This window comes from Aptenodytes patagonicus, chromosome Z, assembly GCF_965638725.1.
Source record: "Aptenodytes patagonicus chromosome Z, bAptPat1.pri.cur, whole genome shotgun sequence".
Classification (NCBI taxonomy): domain Eukaryota; kingdom Metazoa; phylum Chordata; class Aves; order Sphenisciformes; family Spheniscidae; genus Aptenodytes; species Aptenodytes patagonicus.
In genome coordinates this window covers 86,275,867-86,302,267 of record NC_134982.1, presented here as the reverse complement: position 1 = coordinate 86,302,267, position 26,401 = coordinate 86,275,867, and the positions used below count along the sequence as shown (strand labels likewise).

The following is a 26,401-nucleotide window of genomic DNA, read 5'->3' as shown; positions in this document are numbered from 1 at the left end:
TGTCTAGTTGAGGGTGGAGATGCAACTGGGGACGTGCCTCTGAAAGATTAGAAATGCACCTGCCAACAGAGGCTATCTGATCTTTGTGCATGACCCCACGCTGCTGCAGGATGCAGCCGACAGACAAGTATAGCTCTTGAAAGTGAAAGTTATTTATGTCAGGTCCTTGAGTAACAAAACAATATCTACAGAAATACGTATTCTTTAAGTTGCACGGAATTACAGTAGAAATATTTCTGACGTTATAATACCCATAAAAAAGTTCCAGCAGAAGCACACGAGAGTTATGTACTACCTGTGCAGGTCTTATTGGCACATACCTTTTGTATGGACAAGCAATGCTGATAAGAGATGAGTCAACAATCATAGAATAGCCAATAAAACAAAACAAAAAAAACTTCCTAAAGTTCAAAGATTTTAGAGTGCATGAATGGAAACAAAACCACATGAAGAGCATTAAATTTAACCAACTTCACACAGACTGAGAAAAGCAAGTATTTCTGGTTTCATCTCACTTTTACCTGGATCTAAACAAAATCCTAACTCTGGAGTCATTCGGTGGTGCATCACTAATAGTAGTCATAACTTAAACATTATTCTAGGCATGCTTTTACATCTGTGTTTTCCGTATCGCCTGCTATCATACTGGACCACTAGTGCAATAAATCCCCCACAGACCTCGTGGGTCTTATATTTTACACAACTGGCTTTCAACATCCTGTTGATGTTGAAATATATTACTCATATATATGATGTTATTACATTACTTCTTGATGTTATTGCATGAATTGGTGTCTTGAAATTGGCAAAATTAAAATAACAATAATTCTATGGCTTTGAACTTTACATGAATACAACAAAATTTCAAGTCATATAAAGCAGACTAATATAAAGTCTCTTCTGGCAATTACACAGAAGGGTCAACACTCTGGCCAAGAATGATGATTTTCACAAAGTACTCATATCACTCTTCTCTAAATATGCACTGGCAAGAAAGTAATTTTATTTTAAAGCAAATATCCATGCATTATTACAGTGCTCTGGCACCATTTAACCTCTGCCATAAAATCTCAATTATAATAAATTACCCTTTTCAAAAATTTGTATCTGAGATAGATCTATGTAACACAAACCCAGATTGGATTCTAGTAATAATTCTTTGTAGAGAGACAGTAAAGAAGGACATATACATATCTACATGTACATACACACACGTCACCACACTTTTATGCTTTATCTCAGCGCATTAAGTTTCACTATAAAGTTACAGTTGTAGTGCTAAAACTCTCGTGGGGGTTTGCCCGTACTCTGAGATTTTGCAGGGGGAGAGGAAAGGGAGGGAACTACTGCCAGTCCTGCAGAGTTGTGGCAGTCTGACTACAAAAAAAGCTCAGCTGCCTTCCTGAAAAGCAATTTTATTTGCTTGTGGACAATTACTAGAGCATATCTACTCATGTAACTTCACAGAAGAAATCATCATAATGAATTTGAGCCAATATATGCCAATATATACAGAATAGTTAAATGACAATGTATACTGAATAATTAAATGTATTGCAAGGAGAATAACCTACTTTTTTTTTTCTCATTTTAAAAAAAACATTTATGTCTGAGATGTGAATTTTGAAAATGTTTAGATCTCTGCTTAAGGAAACTCCCACCTTTTGAATTCAAATCTAAAATAAATCTGCTTTGTGAAAATATATCTTTTTAATTAATTTTTATTTGATGAGGTATAAAGATTTTTAATATAGGTAAATCATACATGGCAACACAGATATTTCTATTATGAAAATGGCAGAGGAACTTGCATACCATACATTTGGATATATATTTTTAATTCCTCATCATTTCACTGTTTTCAGACCTCAGAGGCATTTTCCCCATCCGTGACATACTATCCTTTATTCTGTAAACAATTCCACAATGTGCAGTATAGCACTGAATTCAGTGTAATGCAGTACTGAGTCCAGTAGAAGCACCTGCATGTGTAAAATTCTGCAAAAGGCTATTTGCATTTTTTATAACTAATAATCAACTTCCATATATTTGATTTTTTTCAGTGAAAAGATCTTTGCCTTACCAATATGTATACTGCATGGGAAAAGCTAAGCCTCAAGGCTCACCTCTAATAAGGAAAAAAAATTCAATATTATGGTTATATAATTTTAAAATCTTTGTAGTTTTTTTTATTAGAGTTAACAGATACAGAAAATTGAAATACTCAGTGTTTTTGCAAAGGCTGCAGATATTTCAGTTTTACTGCTATAATTATCTCCGTAACATATTACATACAGAAGCAAGCAATTTTCTTTCCCAGTGTATTAGCTATGAAATTAAATCTGTGCAATTATACCGCTATTGTTTCAAAACAATGCATCCCTTGCTTTAATATGCAGCCTATATGTTAATTTCAGAAATAAAGAGAATACATAATTAACACTTCCACTGTGTCACAATGTGCTTCTGGATGTTGTTCAGCTGGTGAAGCTGAGACGACAAACATGTGAGCAGTGGAGATGACCCCCCAGCTCTGCAAGAAAGGAAAAGGCGCCAGCTCTTACCTGCAGGCTGTTGAAGATGATGAAGAAGACTAACATCCAGAGGTGCCGGTAAGCCATGTGCAGTCCTCCCCACAGCCAGGTGACAGAAACCAGGGCAAAGAGGTACAAGACCAAGGGGATCTCTGAAAACCACAAACACAGCATTTCAGCTGGTGCGCCCTGGGAAAAACACTTTTTAAAGCATTACTGATGCAGGACCCGGTTTCGCCGTCTCTGGCCAACCTTGGGGTTCATTCTCCAGCGACGGGCAGCCCTTCTCCTGTCCCAGCCGGCTGGGGGTCCCAGGGGTCTCAGGACCCTCCCTGGGGCCAGGAGAAGACCAGCAGAAGGGCATAGCCAGCTGGGGGGCTGGGAGATTGTGGAGCCAGGGGGACACAGCCCAGCCCAGCAAACCAGGCACGGGTGCTTTGCAGGTGGGGAGAGCACACGTGGAGTCAGAAAACGTGCTGACCTCAGGGGGGAAGCACGGGAGAGCTCTTGGCAAGCTCTGGAAATTTTTGGGGGAAACGGATTTTCAAGAATTGAGAGGAAAGGGAAAAGAAAAAAGCATTATCAATACAAAAACTGCCACGACTCTGGCAATTTATAGAATTACATAGAAATTATACGAATGGCTTATTCTCTGATTCGTTGTTAGTTTTACTGCAAGCTGAACATGAGAAGGCATCTGACCCTGTAAAACTTTAAGTGACAACCTCCACTCAGTCAAGGAGCCCCCCCAAAGACAGACTTTGCACCAGTTAACTTCATTCACCTTCAAAAATATGTGCAGAATCTGTCCTTAAGCACACATACATACAGCTGCATTTTATATTCCCTACTGTATTTACAGCATAAAAGATTTAAGGAATGCTGGCAGGAAGATGTCTGCGTGGACAAAGTTTGCACAAAGGAAAGCAGAAGTTAGCTTTCGCCCCCACCCGCTCCTGTTGCTGACAGCCAGGTACACCACACTGGCCCCCCCCCGTGTTGACCGTATTCCCGGCAGACCTCAAAGTCCATGTCTGCGCAGGTCTGCACACTTCAGGGGCAGAGGTGCTCGGCCAGGCATTGCCCCTCTCCCCATTAGTCATGCGGCATCAAGCAAAGAGCCGGGACGTGCTTTTGACAGGCATCGTTCTAGAAACAGCAGTTTGGGAGCACTTAGGCATTTTGTATAATACTGTACAAATAGTAAGTGCCAGCCAAAGTCAAGACTACTTTCCAGCAAGGCAGGCAGTAGTTGCTTCAGGGTTATAACTATTGCTTTGGCAGAAATGTATGCGTATATTTTTATAAACAAGGGAATGACTTGAAGCGAAGCACATTGTGAGCAGGTACTGTGTTCCTAAACTTTTCCCTATTAAAGCCTAATACCATTCAGTAAAACCTGGGGGGCAAACCTGGGCTGTTCTGCAACCACTGTTTGATAGTGTGACATAACATTCAACAAAGATATGTATTTCCTTAGTGAATTATAATGAGATACTGTGTTACACATGAAAATTAACATTATGCTAGGGTAGTGGTAACCTAGGACTAGAGGTAATAAAACCGAAATAGTGAAGTAAACTTCGTTCTTTGGAACAGTTAACAAGGCCCTGCTTTTTCTGCTGAGGGGAAAAAAAAAACCCTACTTGTTTTTACTGGAAAATAACAAAGGCCATTACAGCATTAAGAAAATCAGATTCCCTAAGTAAAGGTGCTTGAAAGTTCAGCTCTACTCATCGTTAAGGTACTCCCGTTCTGCCATTATGTCTGAGGACATGACATTAATCCTCTCCAGTTTGCCCAGTCATAAATAGTGCTACTTCTGTGCATGCAGGATTGCGAGCTTGCTCTCAGTGGATGGGAGGATGCTGTGCTGTGAGCCCCAGGCAGCTAGGGACCTCTGGTAGGACTCGAGGAGGCATCATGGGTGGTTATTGGTGCCTTTGAATGACATTAGATTCATGTATTTCATGTCACAGGAGATCTAAAGGATCTGTACATGATCAGTATATGCAACATAGGACCTGTGGAAGGTCCATTCCTTATGAAGAGAAAGCTGGAGGCCAGACTGGATAACCTTGGTTGTCTCAAATGACAATCGATGCCCATTAAGCACCTGAATCATTTCTCCCAGGGCGAGGTGAGGTCTGGCCAAAATTTATTACAGAGACTTCCCCAGGATCCCTGATCCATAACATAACACTAATGATACATGTGTATTTTTAAGAGCAGCATCAGGGGAAGAAGATTAAGGCTCTGTTATTTGTCTGGGAGGAACTCGATTTCGTTAGATGAATAGAATGGAAATGCAAAGTATTTCTCACGCCGCACTCCACAGGCACGAGTATCCCTTGCACACAAAGCACCCGTCTCAAAGTCCCTTGGGCAAAATGGAAAAATTCCGTGTGGCCTCAACAGATGTTGAAACAAACTTTTCTGTAACAGCTACTAATATACATGGCTAACATCACAATGCTTTTACAATAATTAAAAATGCAAAGCCCTCTAAATCACCGGGTAGTACAGTAAGAAGTAGAGCATGAAGTATTTCTCTTTATCCTACATTGCATACACTAATGAATCCAAATGCTTATTAGATGTGTACTTAACAACGTTCACAAAAAAACAGCAAAGAACTGGCAACTTCAAAGTTTTTAAGGTCATAATAATGAAATTTACCAAAATAAAAAAAAAGAAAGCATACATCAAAAAATGTTGCTTTTTGTAAATGTAATTCTAAAGGTAAATTCAGTAATTATCTGTAGAGCAACTCATTAATTTATTTGTGCACAGATATTAATGGAATGATACCTTTTTGTTTAAATCTCAAAATCATGCCATAGACTTTAGCTGCTTATGAAATTCAACTGATGTAATGGACTGGCAACTAATGATCACTAATGCATACAATTCTAAATGCTCTACATAGACCAAAGCAAACAATGAAGAGAATTATCTCGGGAAGTTGAATAATGGCAAGTTGGCTTTTGTATTACTTTGCAATACAGTCCAACTTAGTTGGGGGGCAGGGGAGAGAAGAAAGCAAATTGTGGAAGGACAAACTGCAGGCAGTAGAAACATGCCAAAAATTAACACCATGATTTCTGCTTTTAGTGCATAAACATCACCTAAGGAAAAATACCACAATATTAATCATAACCTAGCACCTCTAGACTGTTGAAACCATAGGTCACTGAAATAGCCGTGTACATAAAGCTGAAGGAAATGGAGGAATATGATATCTGGATCATATAGTTTTGATATACAATGATCTGACTTTATTATCTTCAAGTGTGTGTGAGGGGGAAATTTGATAAATTCAGTGCTATCTCACCAGAATAAACTTACCACAGATAAAACCAGAATCGAACTCACTGAAGCCAACAAGATGTCTGTGGAGTGTACCTTGAGTAATTCTGATAAAATTTTACGTAATGAATGCTACTCAGTACAAACATGTCAATTTATATATGCATTATAACAATAAAGGTGGCCTGAAGATACCTGTTTTTTGCCAGATGCTGAATGTTTGCACAGTTTATGATTCTGCTTTTATCTTTGTCAGTAACAATTGCTTCATTAGCAGTATTGTAAAGGGTTAATAGACAGTTGAAACTTTGGCAGCATTTAGTTTCAGCTGTTTGAATTCTCTTTACCCATTTTGAGCAGACAAATTTGTTGTATATAATCAAACAAAAGCTCAATTACTAGAACAAACATACCAGAAAATTGGCAACAATGTCTTTTAAGTTTGTAAAAACAGCCCTGCATCAAGGAAAAGGATGCCAATAAATAGGCTTGAAATGAACCAAAATAGACAGTCTAGTTATCTGTGGTTTCCTTCATACGGAAAGAAAACCAACACCCCCCTCCCAAACAAAGTCAAAGGGTACTTCTGGGCAGATGAACCTTCACTGACAAGAACTTTACTCTAACTCCAAGTGCAAACAGTTGCTTTTAGACTACTTGAGTAATGAGTAAACCTTAGCAGATAAAAGACTGCCGTGGAGCAGTCAACTCAGCACAGTGTGATGTAGGGGAGGCACTGTCAAGCAGCTCTGCTGGGCATTGCATATTCGAACCGTGCTGGTCCACATTTTTTTTACACTATTATCACACCTTTTTTTAGTACTAGGAATGATGAAGGGTTTTATTTACGCAGCAGTCAGTCCACCCACTCCTTAAATATATATATATATGTATCTATGTATGTATATATCACCACCCTGACTGTTCATGCCTCTCCCTGAAATATCTCCCCTTTTCCCTAACTACAAGTTTAAGAAACATCGGCAGAGTTGACGACTCAATACAGATAAATGGAGCTTATGCAGCTCTAGGTGCAGTTTTTTAAAGTTTGAAAACTTACCATAGTCCAGCTTGGTATTTGACCAGGTGAAATTAAATACGTACAATTTACCAAACAACTAAATGTGCCCATTCTTTCTCACTTCTTCCCCATTGCTGAGAAAAGATTATTTTCCTTATTAACTTATCTATAAAATTTATTTTTTCTGCAATGCTTACTGTTCTGAGGGCTGCGGTACATTGTAATCAGATTTTATGGGTGGTAAAACTGTTGTTTTACTACAGTAGGGGGGTCCTTAGCGTAAACACAAGATTTTGTCCAGTGATTTACATAAAAATGATGCTGGTGAGAATTTGAAAGATAGGCTACAATATTTTCATGACAGGTTTGGATTAGATTACAAAACTCATGAACCAGGAAAAGTATTAAAGTGCTGGAAAAATTGATTTACATCAATGGGAACCTAAAAGGAGCTGTACTGGCTACAAACAAAAGCATATCTGGCCTTGCCTCTAACAAGGGCCAAAAAAGCTGGCCAGATGTGATACTTCTCCCGGCAATTCTCCCATTTACAACTCAGGAGCTTCCTGAAGCAGACAGGAACAGTTCCTGAACAGCTTCTTTCTATTTAGTGATCTTCAGGGGACTTCTCTTTCACAAACTCATCTTGAACTAATTATGGTGAACTTCTTTGATAAATCAGAGTATCCAGTGGCAAGGTACTCCACAGGAATAGCATAAGATTCAGGTAATAAAATGCCAGATTGCTCAGCTGAAACAGCTGTCAGCCTTGCCTTTGTTGTTTGGTTTCCTTAGAGCAGAAGTAAGAACAAGAAATAGGAGGAAACAAAAAAACCCAGAACATTTCCAAACAGCTATGCCTTCACCTACAGTGGTTTTAAACCTGTAACAAAATAAACCCACATAATTTTATATTTCTGAAATAAACCTCACAAAGAAAGACTATGGTGACAGTGTTAAGTTCATCTTCTGCTGCGCCATAAGACATCTGTACTGACCTACACAGAGAAATAATCTGATGATGAGGCTCATGTGTCTACACCTACACCTACTGCAACCTAAGGAGGTTGCAGCAGCTTACTGAGGTCCACAAAGAAGTTTACCACCAAAGGACTGTGGTCTAGTCAGCCTCTGCATGACTTCTTCAGAAATGAGAACTGCAATGGTTGTCACACCTATGTCCCCGAAAGGACTGGAAAAATGGTGAGAAATACTAAATTTTACAATACAGGAAGAGACTGCCTAAAATTTATTCATAGCTGGGGCCTGGAATAGATTCTGCCAGTTGAGTAGTGCTGGTTCAGACACTGCAGAGAAAAAAAAAAGAGTAAGGGAGAAATAATTTTCCAGTGTCAAATGCATCCTATAGATTAACGCCCTTCATACATCGGGTACACCTATCTTGGAAAGCACGGGAAGGAGACACCTGCCAACCTCTGCCCCTGCACGTGACAGCACGAAGAGCCATGTGGCCTCTTGGCAGCCCAAGGCTGGGAGGACAAGGAGGAATGAACAAGAAAAAGGTGGAAGCAGCTGTGAAGAGGAGCAAGAAGACGAAGTGGAGCCTTGCAGTGTTCCCCATCATGATCCACTGTCACACCTTTGATGGTTCACCTAATGGCAAGCTGAAGATTGAGGTGGGTTCATATATGTCATTGTAATTTCACATAATGATGGGACAGTTTACACGGCTAACTTCTCTCATCCACTGCGTAGTGCCTATTGATTATGAAAGAATAATTTAATGGTGCCTGCCACAACCTGTTTTACCAGGGAGGGAAGCAGCAGTGGAAATCCTCCTGCACAATTTCAGTCAACAACTGCCCACAGTGCATAGCAAAAGGTTCTTTAAAAATGCTTTCTTGCTATATATCTTATACGTCACAGTTGTTAGGAAAACCAATGGACGAGCCCTTGGGCAGAGAGAAAATCTAGCATCTGAATGAACCAACAACTTGCCTGAACAGAAGTATCGAAACAAAAATAAGTGATAAGCCCAATGAAACGAAGATCAGCTCATTGCTATGGAGAAAATCTGTGGCACCACTAGGAAAAGTAACTGAAATGAACTAGAAAAACAACGCACTGTTTTTATGTATTGCCAGCCCTGGAACTGTCTTCAGGATACAAAGATTAGTCCCTTGGGAATACCATGTTCAGTCAAGGAGGTGCGTTTTGATGATGTTTTTGCAATTGGTATCCAGAAAAGACATAACTTTTCAGTTTGAATTAGATTATATATTTCAGATGATAATGCATTATCTTCTTCCTGGAATAGACTTGTAATTCAAAAGAAAATAAACATATTCTGAAATTGCAAATTTTCTGTTTCTTCTGCCTGTAGAGTTAGAACTACTCCTTAACTTCATATATTCGGTCTGTTTCATTACAAAACTGCCAGGTAGACTACCTAAAGGTTTTTTTCCTCCTTTCTGTACCTTATATTATAGATAAAATTCTCCAGAACAATGAGTCTGAGCAGTGAAAAATGTTAAATCAAATAGAAATTAATAAAATTGGAAATTATTAAATAATATTAAAACTCTGAAATGTAATGCTGAGTATGTCTTTGCAGCAAACTTCTAGATGATTTAACTATAGAAAACAAAGAATGCACTATGCTTCCATAACGTATCCGAATGTTTGTATTCTCACCACTGTGTTGGCCTATATTATGTCGTTTTCTATTGCCTGAAGTGTTTAATTTTTTTTCTAAAAATAGGGAAGTCAATAGAAGAAGCAATTAAATAATACAGCTTTAATGATCTTCTGAGTTTACCTATAAATATTTACTATGTGTCTTCCCTTTAGGTTGTTAAACTGATAATGCAACTTTAATTGATTTTAATTGTTCTTGGCTAGACATGAAGACCTACTGCAAAACCTGAAAGATCTTTACAAACATTTTTTCCTAGATGACTGCGGAGAATGTATTGCTTCACAGAATTTCACTGATTTGTGGGAGACCTAAATTAGTGAAACATTTACAGACTATTGCTTAAGAACTCATGGGTTAAACTTAGCAACAGAACTACAAAAATGCCACAAAACCATTTTTTTTTTTTAAAATAAGCTTGAATAACAGTGTTCCAAATCCTGCTGGCTCCATTTTCAATTGCTTTGTACAGCTGCTGTAGAAAAGGAGTTTGGTAACAGGATTTTGTGGCCAAAATAAAGAACATAACAGATTTCCTCATAGAGTTCAAAGGAGAAAATACCACCGCCACCACCACCATGCAATCAGCGACTCATGACAAAACCTCTGATTACAGATTAGGAATGTTAAAGATGTGCATAATTTAACAGTAGCTGATATGCAGATCAGAGAGCTGGTAGGTAAACATCCATGAATCCAGTTGGACAAAATTGTTCATAGATAATTTATAAAAATAGGAAGCAGAAAACGTGTTAAAATATTATTTTTGGTTCATTTATATTTTTTTATCTGCTTGCTCCTTGTGGCAAGGAAGAGTTTGAAGTTAAAGAATACCTCCTAAAAGAGAAGCACAACTCCCGTTAAGCATGAGGACTACATCACTACTACAAAAACACAGAAGATTGGCCTCTCTAACCTTCCCACTAAATCTCAGGTTTTCGGCAAACTTTCTCATACATCTTTAAGACACTTTATGGTATATTCAAATGAAAGACCGGGCATCTTATTACAGCTTATGCTATTACTGTTATGCAGGGACCATGGCAAATCCTAGGACAACAGCAAATCAAAAAAGAAAGAAAAAGTTGAATTGACTTATCTCCATATAATAAAATTATTTAGAAGTATTATGCAAAATATTAAATTAGTGCTAAATTCACAACTGTACAGGCATAACTCATGCAAATTAACTTGCTTCTGCAGATTTCTTTAAAGGAAGAAAACTAATTTGGGCATGTGAAGCACTGTGCAAACAATCTAAATCACATGAGTGCAGATGATGAATTTAAGTTATTATCTTATTCAGATCTTTGTTCTTTATTTCAGCTTGTAATTATGCTTGTGCATTTTGTCTTAACTGTATTTGTAAAAATCTTGGAGGCAAAGATTTGGTTTTCTCCTAATTAAAAAAAGAAAAGCCCCTGGAGCACTATGAAGACTAAAATATTATATCCAATGTGTGACTGTGATAAATACTGTGAATAATGTATATAACTCTTAGTTCAGAGGTAGTCAACATCTGGTTCTTGATTTCTAGATGTATATTGTCATCTCAAGATGAAAGCACTCCTGCAAGTCACTGTTCCTTTGATTCTCTTAGATACCTGATACTTATCTTATAATTCGAGATAAAGATTTCGGCATATAGCTCACAGGATAAGGAAGACATGTAACTACAGGTTTAGATATACATTTTCACTTAGAATCAAAAGCCCTGTCCTCAGTACAATTTCCTGAGCACAGAAGCATGGTTGGAATGTCCTGCACTTGCATTTCATGTGGCTTATTTGTTTCTTGAGAAGATCAGATGGCAGTAGATATAGCTGGCCCATCCAACATGTTCTGTCATGATCAGTAATTGCATACTGCTAAGATAAAAAAATATATTAAAGACATTTATATGAAGAAAGACGCAAGAAGGTAGTTAAAATTTTAAAGCTAAATATCTAAGGCATTCTTCATGAAGTTCTATTTTGGCAACATAAAGTTTTAATCTTTAAATTAATTCTGGCACATTTACAATGATGATATCTGAATCAGGTCAGTTCTACTGCATACTAATGTGTAGGGCACGAAAATTATGCCACTACATGTTGTTCAATAAATGGAGGTCATCTCTTCACAAAGGTATTATCAGAAAAAAATGCAGATGATTTTTCAATTAAACTTTTTCTATTATATTTTTAAATCTTTTTGTGAAATTATGAAAGGTTAGCAAACAGTTGGAAAATAAAATTATGCATATTGGATTGCTGTCTTATTAATCTCCAATTTCTATATTTGCATATTAGGACTGCCAAAAAAACCCAGTTATATCTTATATATGCCTATTTTAACCTGTTATTTCAGCCAAATACAACCATCCTGCTTTATACCACCTGATTTCCTTCAAAAGCAGTCTTTCTTGTTGCAAACTTCAATATTAGTCAATCCAGAGGCTGTTTATCCAATGCACGCTTCTGACTTGGCTCCTGTCAAGGCTAACTTTTGAGAAGTTAGTTTCTATATATAGCAGAATAATCAGGCAACAGAACATGTTTGCTGAAAGGCCGGCAAACTGAATCGGCTCAAACTGAAGTCTCTTCAAGCAAACTCAGTGCGTATCTTTGAAAGAGTATGCCAGAGTTGACATTCTTTGTAAATCAGCTTTCACACTATTTTCCAACAGTCGCTTTTGAGGAGGAAGAACTACCTGCTCTAAGAGATAATTAGTTCTTGACTCTCCCGTTGCCCTTTCATCTAGCCTTCTGCTGTTGAGGAAAATTCCCTGACCTAAGTAAGCAAGCTGTATCAATTGCCATGTCAAACAACATGACTAGTAATAGAGCAATTCTGGAACAGTAAAAAAGAGTGTGAGAGGGCAACCTCATGTATTTGGTGTTCCAGACAGGGCAATGAGAAGTGCTCAAATTAGGAGTTGGGGAATTCTATGTATTTGTGCTTATTCTCCACTACAACCTTGTGTTAATCATATGCTTTTATAGCAATATCCCAGGCATAAGAAAAGAGTATGATAAGCTCTCTGGGAAGATCACAGACCACTGCCAAAGGAACTGACAACAGTTAGTAAAAGCAGAGTTTTGCCGGGCTAGCTGCCCTTGGGCCATAATGTTTTCTTGAAAGCCTAGAAACTACCAGAATAGGGTATCAGAGATGTGACTCTACTTAAGAGTACCCAGGATAAATCTAGAGGACTAGGAAGAATATACACGACAGAAAAGGAGGTACAACTAATAAATTAATATCTGTGTATAAATATATGTTAAAAAAACCAATTATATCCTATAGTTTTCCAATAAATTATTTAACCATGTACAAACAGATCCTCTTTGCAGTTACCAAGGGGCAAAATTTTTCTCCTAGGAATGTATGGTGAAACCCAGCATTGTTATCCTGCTCTCAGTAACAAAAATACACGGGAGTCCCCTTTAGTACGGGTAACAACAAATTCTCTGCCCTTACAGACAGAACAAAATAGTAAACACAGTACCGCTACTAAAGTTCAGGAAGACATTTACTACAGCAGACAAAATTTGTTCTAATAGCTGTAGAAGACTAATCTGGTGGCCCTCTATGATGGAGTGACTGCGTTGGTAGATAAGGGAAGAGCAACTGATGTCATCTATCTTGACCACTCTAGGGCCTTTGACATCGTCCCACACAACATCTTTGTCTCTAAATTGGAGAGATATGGGTTTGATGGATGGACTACTTGATGGATAAGGAATTGGCTGGATGGCCACATCCAAAGAATTGCAGTCAACAGCTCAATGTCCAAATGCAGATCAGTGACAAGTGGTGTCCTTCAGGGGTCTGTACTGGGACCAGTATTGTTCAGTATCTTTATCAATGACATAGACAGTGGGACTGAGCGCGCCCTCAGCAAGTTTGTGGATGATACCAAGCTGAGTGGTGTAGTTGATACGCTTGAGGGAGGGCATGTGATCCAGGGAGACCTTGACAGCCTGGAGAAATGGGCCCATGTCAACCTCATGAAGTTCAACAAGGCCAAGTGCAAGGTCCTGCACCTGGGTCAGGGCAACCCCCAGTATCAGTACAGACTGGGGAGATGAAGAATTGCGAGCAGCCCTGCAGAGAAGGACTTGTGGATATTGGCAGATGAAAAACTGGATATGAGCCGGCAATGTGCGCTTGCAACCCAGAAAGCCAATTGTATCCTGGGCTGCATGACAAGAAGCGTGGCCGCAGGTTGAGGCAGGCAATTATAGCCCTTCACTCCGCTCTAGTGAGACCCCACCTGGAGTACTGCATCCAGTTCTGGAGCCCTCAGCACAGGAAAGACATGGACCTGTTGGAGCGGGTCCAGAGGAGGGACACAAAAATGATCAGAGAGATTTAACACCCCACCTGTGAAGAAAGACTGAGGGAGTTGGTGTTGTTCAGCCTGGAGAAGAGAAGGCTCTGGGGACACCTTAGTGCGGCCTTTCAGTATTTAAAAAGGGCTTATAGAAAGATGGAGAAAGACTTTTTATCAGGGCCTGTAATGACAGGACAAGGGGCAATAGTTTCAAACTGAAAGAGAGTAGATTTAGAATGGATATAAGGAAGACATTTTTTACGATGAGGGTGGTGAGACACTGGAACAGGTTGCCCTGTTGTGAAGTTGTGAATATCCCACCTTCGGAAGTGTTCAAGCTCAGGTTGGACGGGGCTTTAAGCAACCTGATCTAGTGGAAGATGTCCCTGCCCATGGCAGGAGGGTTGGACAGGATGATCTTTAAAGGTCCCTTCTAACCCAAACCATTCCGTGATTCTGCGATTCTGGATAGTTCAAGATGAACCTTCTTTGCAAGGTAAGCTTCAGAGTATTCCAAGAATAGGAGAAAAGAGAGTAAGAAAAAAAATTGACTCAATTTTTAGCTTAGCCACTTGCATATTCAATTTAAAAAAAAAAAAAACCAACAGTATACACTACAAATGAGGATAAACTTTACCATTTATATTCCTTAATTTCTCTTAAAATTAGTAATAGCCTTCCTCAAGTAGAGATCACAAATATGGAACTTCAGAATTACCAGCTGTAGTTTAAGAGGCTTTTCCTACAATCTATGAAATGACCTAAAGAATGTACACTTAGAAGCCAGATAACATTTTTTTTTTCTTTCAAATCTGCATATCGAACCCCTTCTTCTGTTTTATGGTAATATGCAAGCCAGTGACCTTGCTATTTTATTTTTATTGACAACATCCAGTAGTGTTTTGCATGAATTACTGCAGAATCTTCTAACTGAATGACTCCCAGAAGGGGAATAAACACTACTAGTTCAAATATTCACATGCAAATAGGTGTTTGTATGAATATCTATGTATAAATGATAATTACATGTCTATATATGCCACTTTTTCCTTTCTGCAATACTCTCTGCTCTCTGGAATTCAAATGAACAGGTGTCCACGATTACTAGAAAAAGCGTATTTAAAAATATTTTTGTATATGTTTACAGCTCTCTACACTCAATATGTCAGAATTGTTTACAGTGTCATTCACCTGGAATTTTATTCTCTGTCTAGAGAAGGTAGCTAATGGAGAGCAGACAGTTCTCCAAAGCAGTGAATTTTTTTTTTCTTTTTCTTTTTTTCCATTACTTATTGTACTGTTCAAAGTGGGGAAGTTTGGGTACTGAACCTCAGGCTGGAGGCTGGGAAAGGGTTTTTTTTCTATAGGAGTTAATTGTTGTGGGTGACCAAACAGGGAGGAAATCAATATGGGGATGAGAGCCGGAGACAAGCCAGAATAAGACACTACACATAGACAACTGTTGCTTGGCAGCTCCACCTTTCCTCTGGTTTTGGATGCAACAGAGAGAAACCTTGGCATATTTAGTGCTGTAACAAAACAGCAAAATAATGGGTGTCTGTGCAACTTAAGGAGTCAACGTTGCTAAAAGACCTCCCTACCCCATAGGATCTTGTAAGTCACACTGAAGCCAGAACGTGGTGCAGGTGTGATCCAGGACCCCCTCTCTCTTGCAGAAGCAAGATATTATCATGCAGCTGATTGCAGGCAACTTTTGTCGTTATGAAAAACGGTGTTTCCCACAGCATCCTCTGTGGTGGCTGCAATAACAGCACTGAAGCAGGAGCAGGTCCCACTGAGTTTGTAAGAACATGGAGGCAGTGGAGTGGTCTTCTCCAAACAGTGGGTCATACGGTAAGATTCAAAATTTAAAAGTGGTAATAGGTCTTATCACTGCAGACTACCTTTGCATATGTCTTTAAAAGCACAATATACCCATAAAATATTAAAAATAATGTAAATATACTACCCCTATCTCACATTTCAGGAGAGAAATATTCAGGCAGAAAGTCAGAGGCCGTTTTTTAACAGTAAATACCACGTCATGTAGTTATAGGCAACGTTAGAAACTAGAGAAATCACAGGCCTTTCTTTCTGGAAGCTTACACTATAAACACAGCTACACAGAGAGCCCTTATACAACCAGAGGCACCATAAACCTCACCAGGCAGCTCTTTTTCTTCTCTAAAACAGCCTCTCTCCAACTTGCTCTGACACACGCTGCACGAGGTACTTTCATTTGTGCTTGCAAAAGCCCTATGGTAGCAAAACATCAGTTTGCCATAAAGACGCACAAGTAGTAGAAGTTACAACCCGCTTTAAAAAAACCCACACTATTATTGACATGTTATTGAATGCCGCTCTTCCTGATTTTTTCTTTCTTTTCTTCTGAGACCTCAGCATTCTCTATACCATTTTCTGGACTCTACTGGAGAAAAACACCACTCTGAATCCTATGTTAAATCAAAGTTTTGTTTCAACCCTATTATTATAACACCTCTTAGTACTTTCTGCCATTTTGCATGCCAACTTTATTTATGGTATTGTTTCAGTATTCAGGTTTTTTTTTTTTCCTTTGGTTTAACTGCTCGGAGACAAGCCTTAACCTTCAACATGTGAATATGGAATCTCCATCCTTAGAGATAATAAAAAAAAGTTATTTATAAATAAATAAACTATATTATTCAAGACTGAATAAGGAGCCACCTTTGTGATTGCTCCAGGCAGTCCCTTTTATATCAGAAAGAAATGAAAGGGTAAAGTGCAAGTAAGGTCTTGAGTATCATACTTATAAGTTATGTTTATCAGACCTTATCCAAATTCATATAGCTCTTAGTCAAGCTGACATTTTGTCACTAAGAAATTAATACTTGAAGAAACGTCCAGATAATATTTAATATTATTTTCATTTTCTCATAAAAGGAATATATTTCTATAACCCAAATGTTCAAAAAAACCACAACCCCTCATTTCATAATACAATTTTCACTGGAAATTTGAGCATTTGAACAAGACCGCTACTCTTTATAAATCTGAACATTACAAGCACTGGACTACTCAATGGAATTTTTTAATAATCCACTGTCCCTTTTAAGTTCAGATGATATTTATTTAATGAATTGGGAAAAATGATTCAAGAACCTTTCGCAAGTTTATATAATCTAACTGGCTTCATGTAGCCAGGGAGAAAATAGATACACTTCTATTAAAAATCTGTGTATTTGCACTTGTTTATAAAACTCAGGGTTTTTTCCAAAAACACCATGAAAATAAAAGAATTATTCTAAGCTTCCCACAGCGTGTCCTATTATTATGGTATTCGTCTAAACTGCTGCAACTTTATTTTGGGAACATTATTGTATTTGAATTGTTCTGACAGAGGAGACTGACTGATACTTCCTGTTTTGCATGAGACAGATCTTTTCTTTCAAGCACGTTTCAGTTGCAAGTAGCGCTAGGAAATCTCAGAACAGAGGCATTAACTCCAAATACTCCAACACGCAGCCGGCACTTGGCTGGGCAGCCACCGAATATACTGCAAAACTCAAGGGCTAAGAGCTGCGCCCATCACCTGGAGCCAAGCAGAGGCGCACAGCGTGGGTTCATATGTTATCGCTGCCCCCGCACCCCCACAATCGCTGCTCCTGAGCAGCCCCCGCCCTCCCCGGGACAGGGCTGTTCAATACCCCCAGCCGAAACCAGGCACGGGGACACAGTGTTCCAAGCAGGGCAGTGCTGTGTTTTGACGCTATTCTCTTTACTAGACTAGACATAACCAGTGATACTAATTTCTTGGTTTAGGTTTAACACATTTTTATCCTCCTAAGACAGTTAAGCATCATTCAAGTACTTTCACAGACTACAAAGGGACCACTAGCATGCTTAATCTTAAATGAGCACGTAGGTATCTACTGAACTGTGGTTTCTAGTGGGGTTTTCTGAACTGGAGAGAACAGTCAGTACTGTTCTGAAAGTCCAACTTGTTTGCGTAGGGGTAGTCAACGAATCATACCTGCAGCATTTGTTCTTCCTCTGAAAATATCATCGTACGCTTTCCATTGTGGCGTCACCTGGTAGGCGTGGATGAACACCACAAAAACCACTACCAAGCACATTAATGGCACCAGAGCAGCGGTGAAGAGAGCAGCATAGGCATTTGGAATGAAGCACCTGATGGAAAAAATGGAAAAAAAATGCTGTTTATAAACGTAAGAGACACCTCAAACAGTCATAAGTGAAATTTCAAAAACAAATGTTTTTGAAGAAGGGTATGTTTTACAAACCACAATTCTTTAACTCTATTCCCAGAGTAACCTTGATAGGATGCATTGGGTTCTGTTGGTTCTTATCTCCTTACTGTATCTTAAGGAATATAAATTTGCACCTTGAAAGTATGCATGTTATATTTTAGCCTAACAAATGTTGGAGAGACTTAAACTGTTGCAATGGAACAAATTATATTTTAGCAAACTCCGTGCATGCTATATTCATTTAATGTGATCACTCTTAGTCACCAAAGTCTAAAAGGGCATTATGCAGTTTTCTATACTGAGCTCCTGAAACCACTAATTAAATTTTGAGAAATAATATTTTTAAAATAAATGAACAAGTCTTAAAGGCAAGATAACTATTCCTCCTCAAGTTGTTGGAAATTATATGTCATTTGCACACTGAAGCCAACCACTCCCTCCCTCCCATTTTTTAAAAATTGTCCTGTCTCTCCTTACCCTTTCCATTTATTAAAGTTATAATTATTTATAAAGATGTGACAGGAACATGCGTTATTCCTGAAAAAGACTCAAATTACACATATAAGACGATAATTTGAAGGATATGGAGATGACAGTTAAAGAGAGCTCTCGACGGTATGAGAGATCAGGGTTTTCTGTGAACTCCCTGGAGATCAGTATGTGCTTTACAGCCACTGACCTACTCTAGAGATGACGCACAACGGAGCAGCCCAAGGGACGGCTTGGGAGTCAGTATGTCTAGAGAGCATGTGGCCACTGCTATCCCTATTAAGAGGGTGTAACTTACACAGCCCTTCTGCTTGTCAGGTCAGCTCTGCTAAATAAGCTTAGAGTCAATGCTGGTATAATACACATCTGAGAACAGCCTGGGTACATGTTTCACTGATATAACTGGTATACCTTCTGGGTTTCCTTAGGTGGACATGCGTACTCTGTCCAGCAAGTCAAGATTGCATTCTATGTATGTCAGCTCTTCCAGAGCATCAGTCCGGCACACTCAGTGAATCCCAAAATCATTTCCAGCAGAATCTAGATACCTTCTACAACTCTCTTTAGAAGGTACAGGCTCAGTCAGGTACCAAGCTGAGACACCACCTGATAACATCACTGAGCAAGTAAGTAAGCAACAGGGAAGGTAGGACCTCTCTATTGCAATTTAAGGTGTTTGTTTCACAGAATCACAGAGTGGCTGAGGTAGGAAGGGACCTTGGAGGTCATCTTGCCCAACCCCCCTGCTCAAGCATGGACACATAGAGCTGGTTGCCCAGGACTGTGTCTAGATGTTTTTTTAATATCTCCAAGGATGGAGACTCCACAGCCTCTCTGGGCAACCTGTGCCAGTGCTCGGTCACCCTCACAGTGAAAAACACCAGTTTCCTGGTGTCCACACGGAGCCTCCTGTGTTTCAGTTTGTGCCCGTTGCCTCTGGTCCTGTCACTGGGCACCACTGAAAAGAGCCTGGCTCTGTCCTCTTTGCACCCTCCCTACAGGTATTGATATACATTAAATATGAGCCTTCTCTTCTCCAGGCTGAACAGTCCCGACTCTCTCACCCTTTCCTCATAGGAGAGACGCTCCAGTCCCTTACTCCTCTTGGTGGTCCTTCATTGGACTTTGTACAGTCTATCCATGTCTACTCTGTATTGAGAAGCCCAGAACTGGACCCAGTGCTCCAGGTGTGACCTCACGAGTGCTGAGCAGAGGGGAAGGACCAGCTCCCTTGACCTGCTGTCAACATGGTTGTTTCCTGGACACAACATCTGATCCATTTCATCCTTCTAATTTTTAATATTTCTTAGGGATGAAAGTTATTTTTGTTCTCCAAATGTATTCTTGAGTGGGCCCAATTAGCATTAAGACATGAAAGCACATTACCATAACCTATGCTGCTTTTAATGATTATACTGAAGCCAAGAACCTTAGTACAAGTATAGTCTTCTATAAAATCATACTTATGTTCTGAAATCTGTAACTTTTTTCAATTTGATACATTTTTGTATTTCAGAGATCATGTATACTCTTAAAAAACTATCTGAATGTCTTGAAAGTTTTCTGTGAACACTCCGTTATATTCAGTTAATGAAAGCTGCATAAAAACGAAAACCCACAGAGATGGATCACTTTTACTAATACCCCTAGGCATTTGCTCTAAAAAAGACACTGAAAAGTTACGTAGACAAGAAATACACAAAGCCGTATTAACCTACAAAGCTTACTTTGGATTTTTTTTTTTAAAGCAATGGTGAGAAATTCAGCGACAACCACTACTTCCTGTAAGTTTTATTCACATATAGTAGTGTCATGATATATCTTGAAAGATATCTTTTATGCTGGAAATCGCGTGGGATATCATTATAGGGACCAACTGAAAATATTTATTATACTTGACACTAGGGGCACACATTTATTATTCCATTACCAAGACACATTTGTCACGTGGAACTACTGTGTGTCTCGTATTCCTAGCATTGGATGGGAATAGAAGAAAAATGTCCCAAAACATCAGCTAAGTTGGTGTTCCAGAACACAACTATTCTACAGAAAAAGGCCTAGAAAGACTGATGTGGAAATTGGAATGAACTACATAATTACAAACCGTACTTGTTTAAAGAAGAGCATTATCTCCTGCAGTATAGCCTTCAAGCAAGTTCTTTTTTTTTTTTTTAACAGGCACTAGACTTCGTAAAGTAAGTCTTTAATCCATGAAAGACAGAGCCCTTGTGCATAATGAAGTTATTTGTGTATTTCTTTCTTAGGTGAGTAACTATAAGGTTTTTGTTTTGTTTGTTTTGAATCTGAGTATTAGCAAAAAGAAAAATACCGCTACCAGTTGAAATACATGCCTTCTGCAATGGGGACAAGAAAAATCAAACACTGTTAGCTTCTTCAGAGACCATCATTTTACTACAAAGTTTCTGTGACTTCCTATTAACACTTTCTATTACCAAATTGTACTTTTTTTTTTTTCTCTGACTGTTTTGAGAAGTTTTGCTACCAGCTGACATCTCTTCTAGCATTGGAAAGACAACTGTTTAGCTTTCGTCCCAAGCTGCCTCCACTCTTGCCCTTCTTGACTATTGTTATCTGACTTGAGGGTCCATCTTTGCTTCTCTTTTGACCACTCTGTTCTGACCACTGACTTTGTTTTGATCCCTGGTTTGGTTTTGATTACTATAAATTTCTCTGGTAACCTCATCAGTAACATATTTCCATTGGTTGATTCTCTTCCACTACTCCTGGCTAAACTAATTTCTTTTCAATATCTTCAAGACTCCCCCTGGTAGCCTCCCAATCACCTACTCCACCCATGGTGTCACTTTTCCCATAAACAACACTCTCCTTCCATCTCAAATGTTTCTAACTTACGAAATGTTTGCATTTCTTTCCAATTGACGAGAACATTAAACACATTATCCAAAGCCCTGTGTATGACTGTATCTGTTATAATTCTATGAAAGGGGCTAGAAATTATTTTAGAAATAATTGTCTTTAGTGTGTGTCTTCTCCAAGGTATAATTCTATAGTAGTATGTAATGACTTGTTAATCATTTTAGAACTGAAGAAACTATATTAGTTTTTTCCTTCAATACCAAGCAATATGACACTTACTTTACATATTTTTTACCAGGACTAGAATGACAAGAAACAGCTTTAATATATAAGAATTTTTTTCCCATTTGAGAACTACTGCAGGTGTCCATTTGATCTAAATTGATACTTTTAAATACAACAAACACAGAGCGGTTAGGACATACAAATTAACAGACAATACCCTCTTCCCTTTGGAAAAGACATAATCTCACAAAATCATATATATTTAAATCAATTCATTGATTAAAATGACCTCACTTATTGCCCAGCCAGAATCAGGGCTTCACCTTGGTTGTGCTTTTTCCCCCTTTTAATCTACAAAAGGGATTGCTAGGGTTGCTTTCTTCTCAAGGGGGTGAGGCATGATTATCGGACCCTTTAAGTATCTTTGTAAAGTTTTCTGTGATCTTTTAAACCATAACATTTCCTAAAACTTGGAAAGGGATTCCAGCTACCTAAGATATGGAAGGCCCTCATTTATTTTTCCTAATACTTCCAAAGGAAAAAGTGAAAACAACTGACATGCTGTATACTGGAAATATTTGTTAGCACAATTACATAATTAATATTAAAAAAGCAAAAGCAAAAAAAACCACCTCAAGCAACATTGCTAAGGAAATAAGGACTATTTAAAAAATTGATGAAGGTATTCAATAAAAACACTGACATATTTTTTTCCCCTCTAAGCAAGAAAGATTTAAAATAGTTCAATGTGTTATAGACAGTTTCATTCCTTTATTGCCATGTCTTGAATTCTGAGGACAATCTCCTTCAAATGCATCTTGAAACTACGGAAAGTTCAGTTTGACAAAAAATTGGAAGTGTCCTTGCCTATCAAATACCTGGTGTTCTCATTCAGTTTTGTCAGCAGGCAGCTAACCTTTTGACTTTTACTTGTCACGTGGGTTTCTCTCCAGAGCTAGACCTAGATTATTATTATGACTACTGTTGTTCCTTTATTTATTTATTTATTTACATTTAATCCTGGGCACAAAGCTCCACAACTCTTGAGCTTCTCCCTTGCTTTAGGCACAGCTGGTTGGCGGGCAGCCTGGCGCAGAGAACAGGGAATTGTGGCACCATGTGAGTTTGCTCATACTGCGCACGTTACATCAGGAAAGTAAAAGGCAAAGGTCAGACACATGAATTTGCACTTGTATTTGTATTTCATCACCTCCATGCAGAGAAAGAAATCTGTGTACCTAAAAAAACCACTAATGACAGGCAAAGCTTGAATCATTTATTTATTCTTAGCAAATTCTTCACAAAGCAAATAAGACAATGCTAAAAAATGAAAATAGGCAAGTTGGGTTATGATCTACATATACTTCTAGACATTCACACACTCCAGGCCTTCCTAAAAAGCAATTCACTCTGTTCCAGATCTTGGCTTTGTTGTGGAAGAACGCTACATTACCCTTGAGTTGGCACTTCAATTTTCTTCTAGAACATGCTCAACATTTTTCTACTAAGTGCAGAGCAGGCCAGACAATGGAAACATTTTTTGCAAATAACTACTTGCTAAAAAGCTGTTAATCTGACAAATTATCTGCAGCAAATTGTGTATGTCCTGTATCTAAGCAACCTACCAAAACCTAAAATATCCTTCTTTTACGAACTTATTCTAGATGATGATATTTATTATCTGCTTCTGATGTTTTGGGTAGCTCAACAGTTTGATAATCAACGCTCTTTTGAAAACTTCATAGGTTTTTAATAGGCAGAAGCTCTAGGCTTTTAATTTCAACACAGTTTTTAAGTACAATCCTCTGAGAAGATCTGATCTCTTGCATTGCATTTCGCAATCACCAGCAAACTCAGTTCTCTGCTCTATGTTCGTTTGCAATTTCAGCTGACAAATTGCTCCCGTGTAGGCCTACATCTAGTGCGGTAATTCTTACAGGAGTTTATGCTGCTCCTTCTGGTCCCTTCTTCCAACTTTCTGCTTGTTTTGCAATGCTTCTGTTCTTTATATCAAATACCTTCACAGCTTTTGGCAGTGAGGTACAAACCCAAAGCAGTAAGTGTCCAGATAATGCTGTACTATTTATTTTATTTCCCTTAACACAAGCTAGAGGCCCCGGTCCATGGACCCTGCACACACAATTCAGGATTGCTGACTTTTTATGCACATGGCCATCTACCACCATGGTAGAATCAATGCAGTGAATCAATGCAGAGCGGCTCATGAGCCACTGAGCTTTAAAGCAGAGCATTTTAAAGCAAAACAAAAATAATGCTCAATTACTTTAAAACTGCATACAGGAAAATGCTGGTTTTAGCAACTGTTTGAGACCGAATCGGTGGCGGACATTCCCTCAGAGCAGATAACTGTGTCGGCTTTTGCAGTGTCAAAGCCTCCTGAACCTGATGAATTCTCAGCCTGAATAGATTATACAGTTCCACTCTTTTTTTGTTTTATATTGTAACAGTAGTCATTTTCCATAAATACATTAAGCAACAAGATTAATGTTTGTGCTGTGTTTTGTTTTCCACTCACCTGACAGGGAAAGAAACATGCAGACAATTTTGTTTGTATGTGCTGTTTTTTTAAAAAAAATTGCTTATGTTGCCATGAACTGGTGTGAAGCAAACCAGTCAGAAAGGGTATGCTGAGCTTAAAATGGGTAATGTTGGAGCTGATGATAGTCACTATTTCCTGAGGAAATTCAAGCGACAGTCACACCAGAGAAATTTCTGTTTCTAGAGTAGATAAGATTCTAGAAATTTCTACAAGATTATACAAAAATTCACAGTGCCAAAGGGACACGGGTTTTGACCCATAGTCTTCATTCCACTTCATGCAGTCTTCTATATACATTAACAACAGACCACACAACACCATGAAAACATGGACTCAACACGTATTAAAATTCAGTGGAAGACCCATTTAAAGAGAGTGGCCCAATCTGATGTGCTTTATGGCTGCCTCGGGCAATAGAAGGTGGTGTAGCACTTACTTGGAGGTTTTTTAAGCTTTACAGCACTGATAGGAAGTTTGCAACCCAGACAAAAAACAACTGCATGTATACCAGATGCCACCTCGCTACCTAACATTCCAGCAGTGTTGGCCTGTGATGGTATCATGGATACTGCTACAGAATGGTTTAACACGAGTTAGAATTTGAAAATATTTTTGAAGTACCGTCAGAAATGACTCGCTGTCCATGTGAACCTTTTACTAAAGGAAATTGTAACGTGGCTGAGAACTAAAAAGCTTTTGCCTCCATAAAAAAGCTTTTCTTTATACCACACCCTACATCATTATTGCCTGATGTCTGTCTAGCCTGATAAAGAACACGCAACCTCTCCAAGAAACCTGTTTCAGTGCTTCACAACACTTACCTCTAGAGACCATTTCCCAGTGTTAAATCTTTCTTGGTGTGGTGTACGCACGTTATGTCTTGGCATAGCCAACACGGATGTGGGAAACAGATTTTTCCCTTGTTTGCTGCAACATTTCTTTATCTACTTGTAAATTGCTACAATTTTCCTGTCCGGTCTTCTTTTAACTGAACAGTCCTAGATCTTTCAATCTTTCTGAGCATATTTTATATTTAAGACCTTTGCTGGTCTCACTGATTATACCACTTTGCTAATGTATTTCTCAAATTATGGGGTCCAGCACCTTTGATACCATTTCACCTCAGTACATGACCACAGCAGAAGGCCTTTTTGTGTCCTTAAGACTAAGTTGCTTTATAGATAGGCCAATACCATCTCTGCCTTTTGTGCCGTAACACAAAGTTGTTGACTCATGCTCAGTTTATCATCCACAAGACGCACGAGATCTTTTTGTGAAGAACTGGTAAACAGCCAGTTATTCCCCATCCTACTTTTGCATAGCTAATTATTCTTGGCAAGATACAGTTCTTTCCACATCTCTCCACTGAATACCATACTACTTTTCCAGAAGAGATCTCAGATGTCAATAACATTATGAATTATAACCGACATTCAATGTACTTCTTTCCCAGCTTTGTGCTGTGGTACATTTGAATGGAAACTCCTTTATCCCAGGCTTGTATTATATGAGGTGAATGTAGTATTTTCCAGTCCATTAGTAACCAAGGAAGACGTTGAACAATATTTGAAGGACCTTTTAAAGTCATGATTCCTTGAGAAGTTTCATCTAAGAATTCTGAAAAATTTACCTGAGCACATAGTTAGTCTGTTGACAGTCTTTTTCAATATGCCTTGGAATATACAGGGAAATTTGAGGTGACTAGATATGTACTAACATTTCTCCAAAGGTCAGAAAGGGCAACAACATGATCTAACTGACATATCAGCCTGTTGAAGAGATCTAATCGAACAAATATGAGACACGATAAAGCATTCAGCTCATGAAGAGTTAAAAAGCAAAAATCAAGATGCTTTTCTGGGCAACAGACTACATCAGATAAACTTGATTTCATTCTTTCAGGAGGTTACACGTTTGGTTTATAAATGCACTTGGAAACTTTTGACACTATTTGAATTACCTAGCAGGATGCAACACAAGGAAAGCAAATTTGTAAAACCTACTACACACCTACCAGACTCACTGGCTAGATCTTAATTCTGCAGAAAAGAATTTGGAAATTACTGTGGATCACATTAAGCAGAACATGAGTCGTAACTTTATGCTGCTGCAAAGACGTAGATGTCATACTTCAACATACGAACGGCAGTATATGTTGCAAGACATATGAAGTAATCATTCTGCTCTAGTCAGCATTA

At 38.6% G+C, this 26,401-nt stretch overlaps 1 protein-coding gene across 1 annotated transcript in view; it reads right to left on the bottom strand.

The window, feature by feature from the left end:
* Nucleotides 1-26,401, bottom strand: part of ADGRV1 (adhesion G protein-coupled receptor V1) — a 302,215-nt gene that overhangs the window by 39,539 nt on the left and 236,275 nt on the right. The window contains exons 86-87 of the mRNA XM_076361800.1: nt 17,851-18,008; nt 2,565-2,686 (exon numbers count right to left, since the gene is read on the bottom strand). Of these exons, the coding sequence (XP_076217915.1) occupies nt 2,565-2,686; nt 17,851-18,008 (280 nt within the window). The remainder of the gene's footprint in view (nt 1-2,564; nt 2,687-17,850; nt 18,009-26,401) is intronic.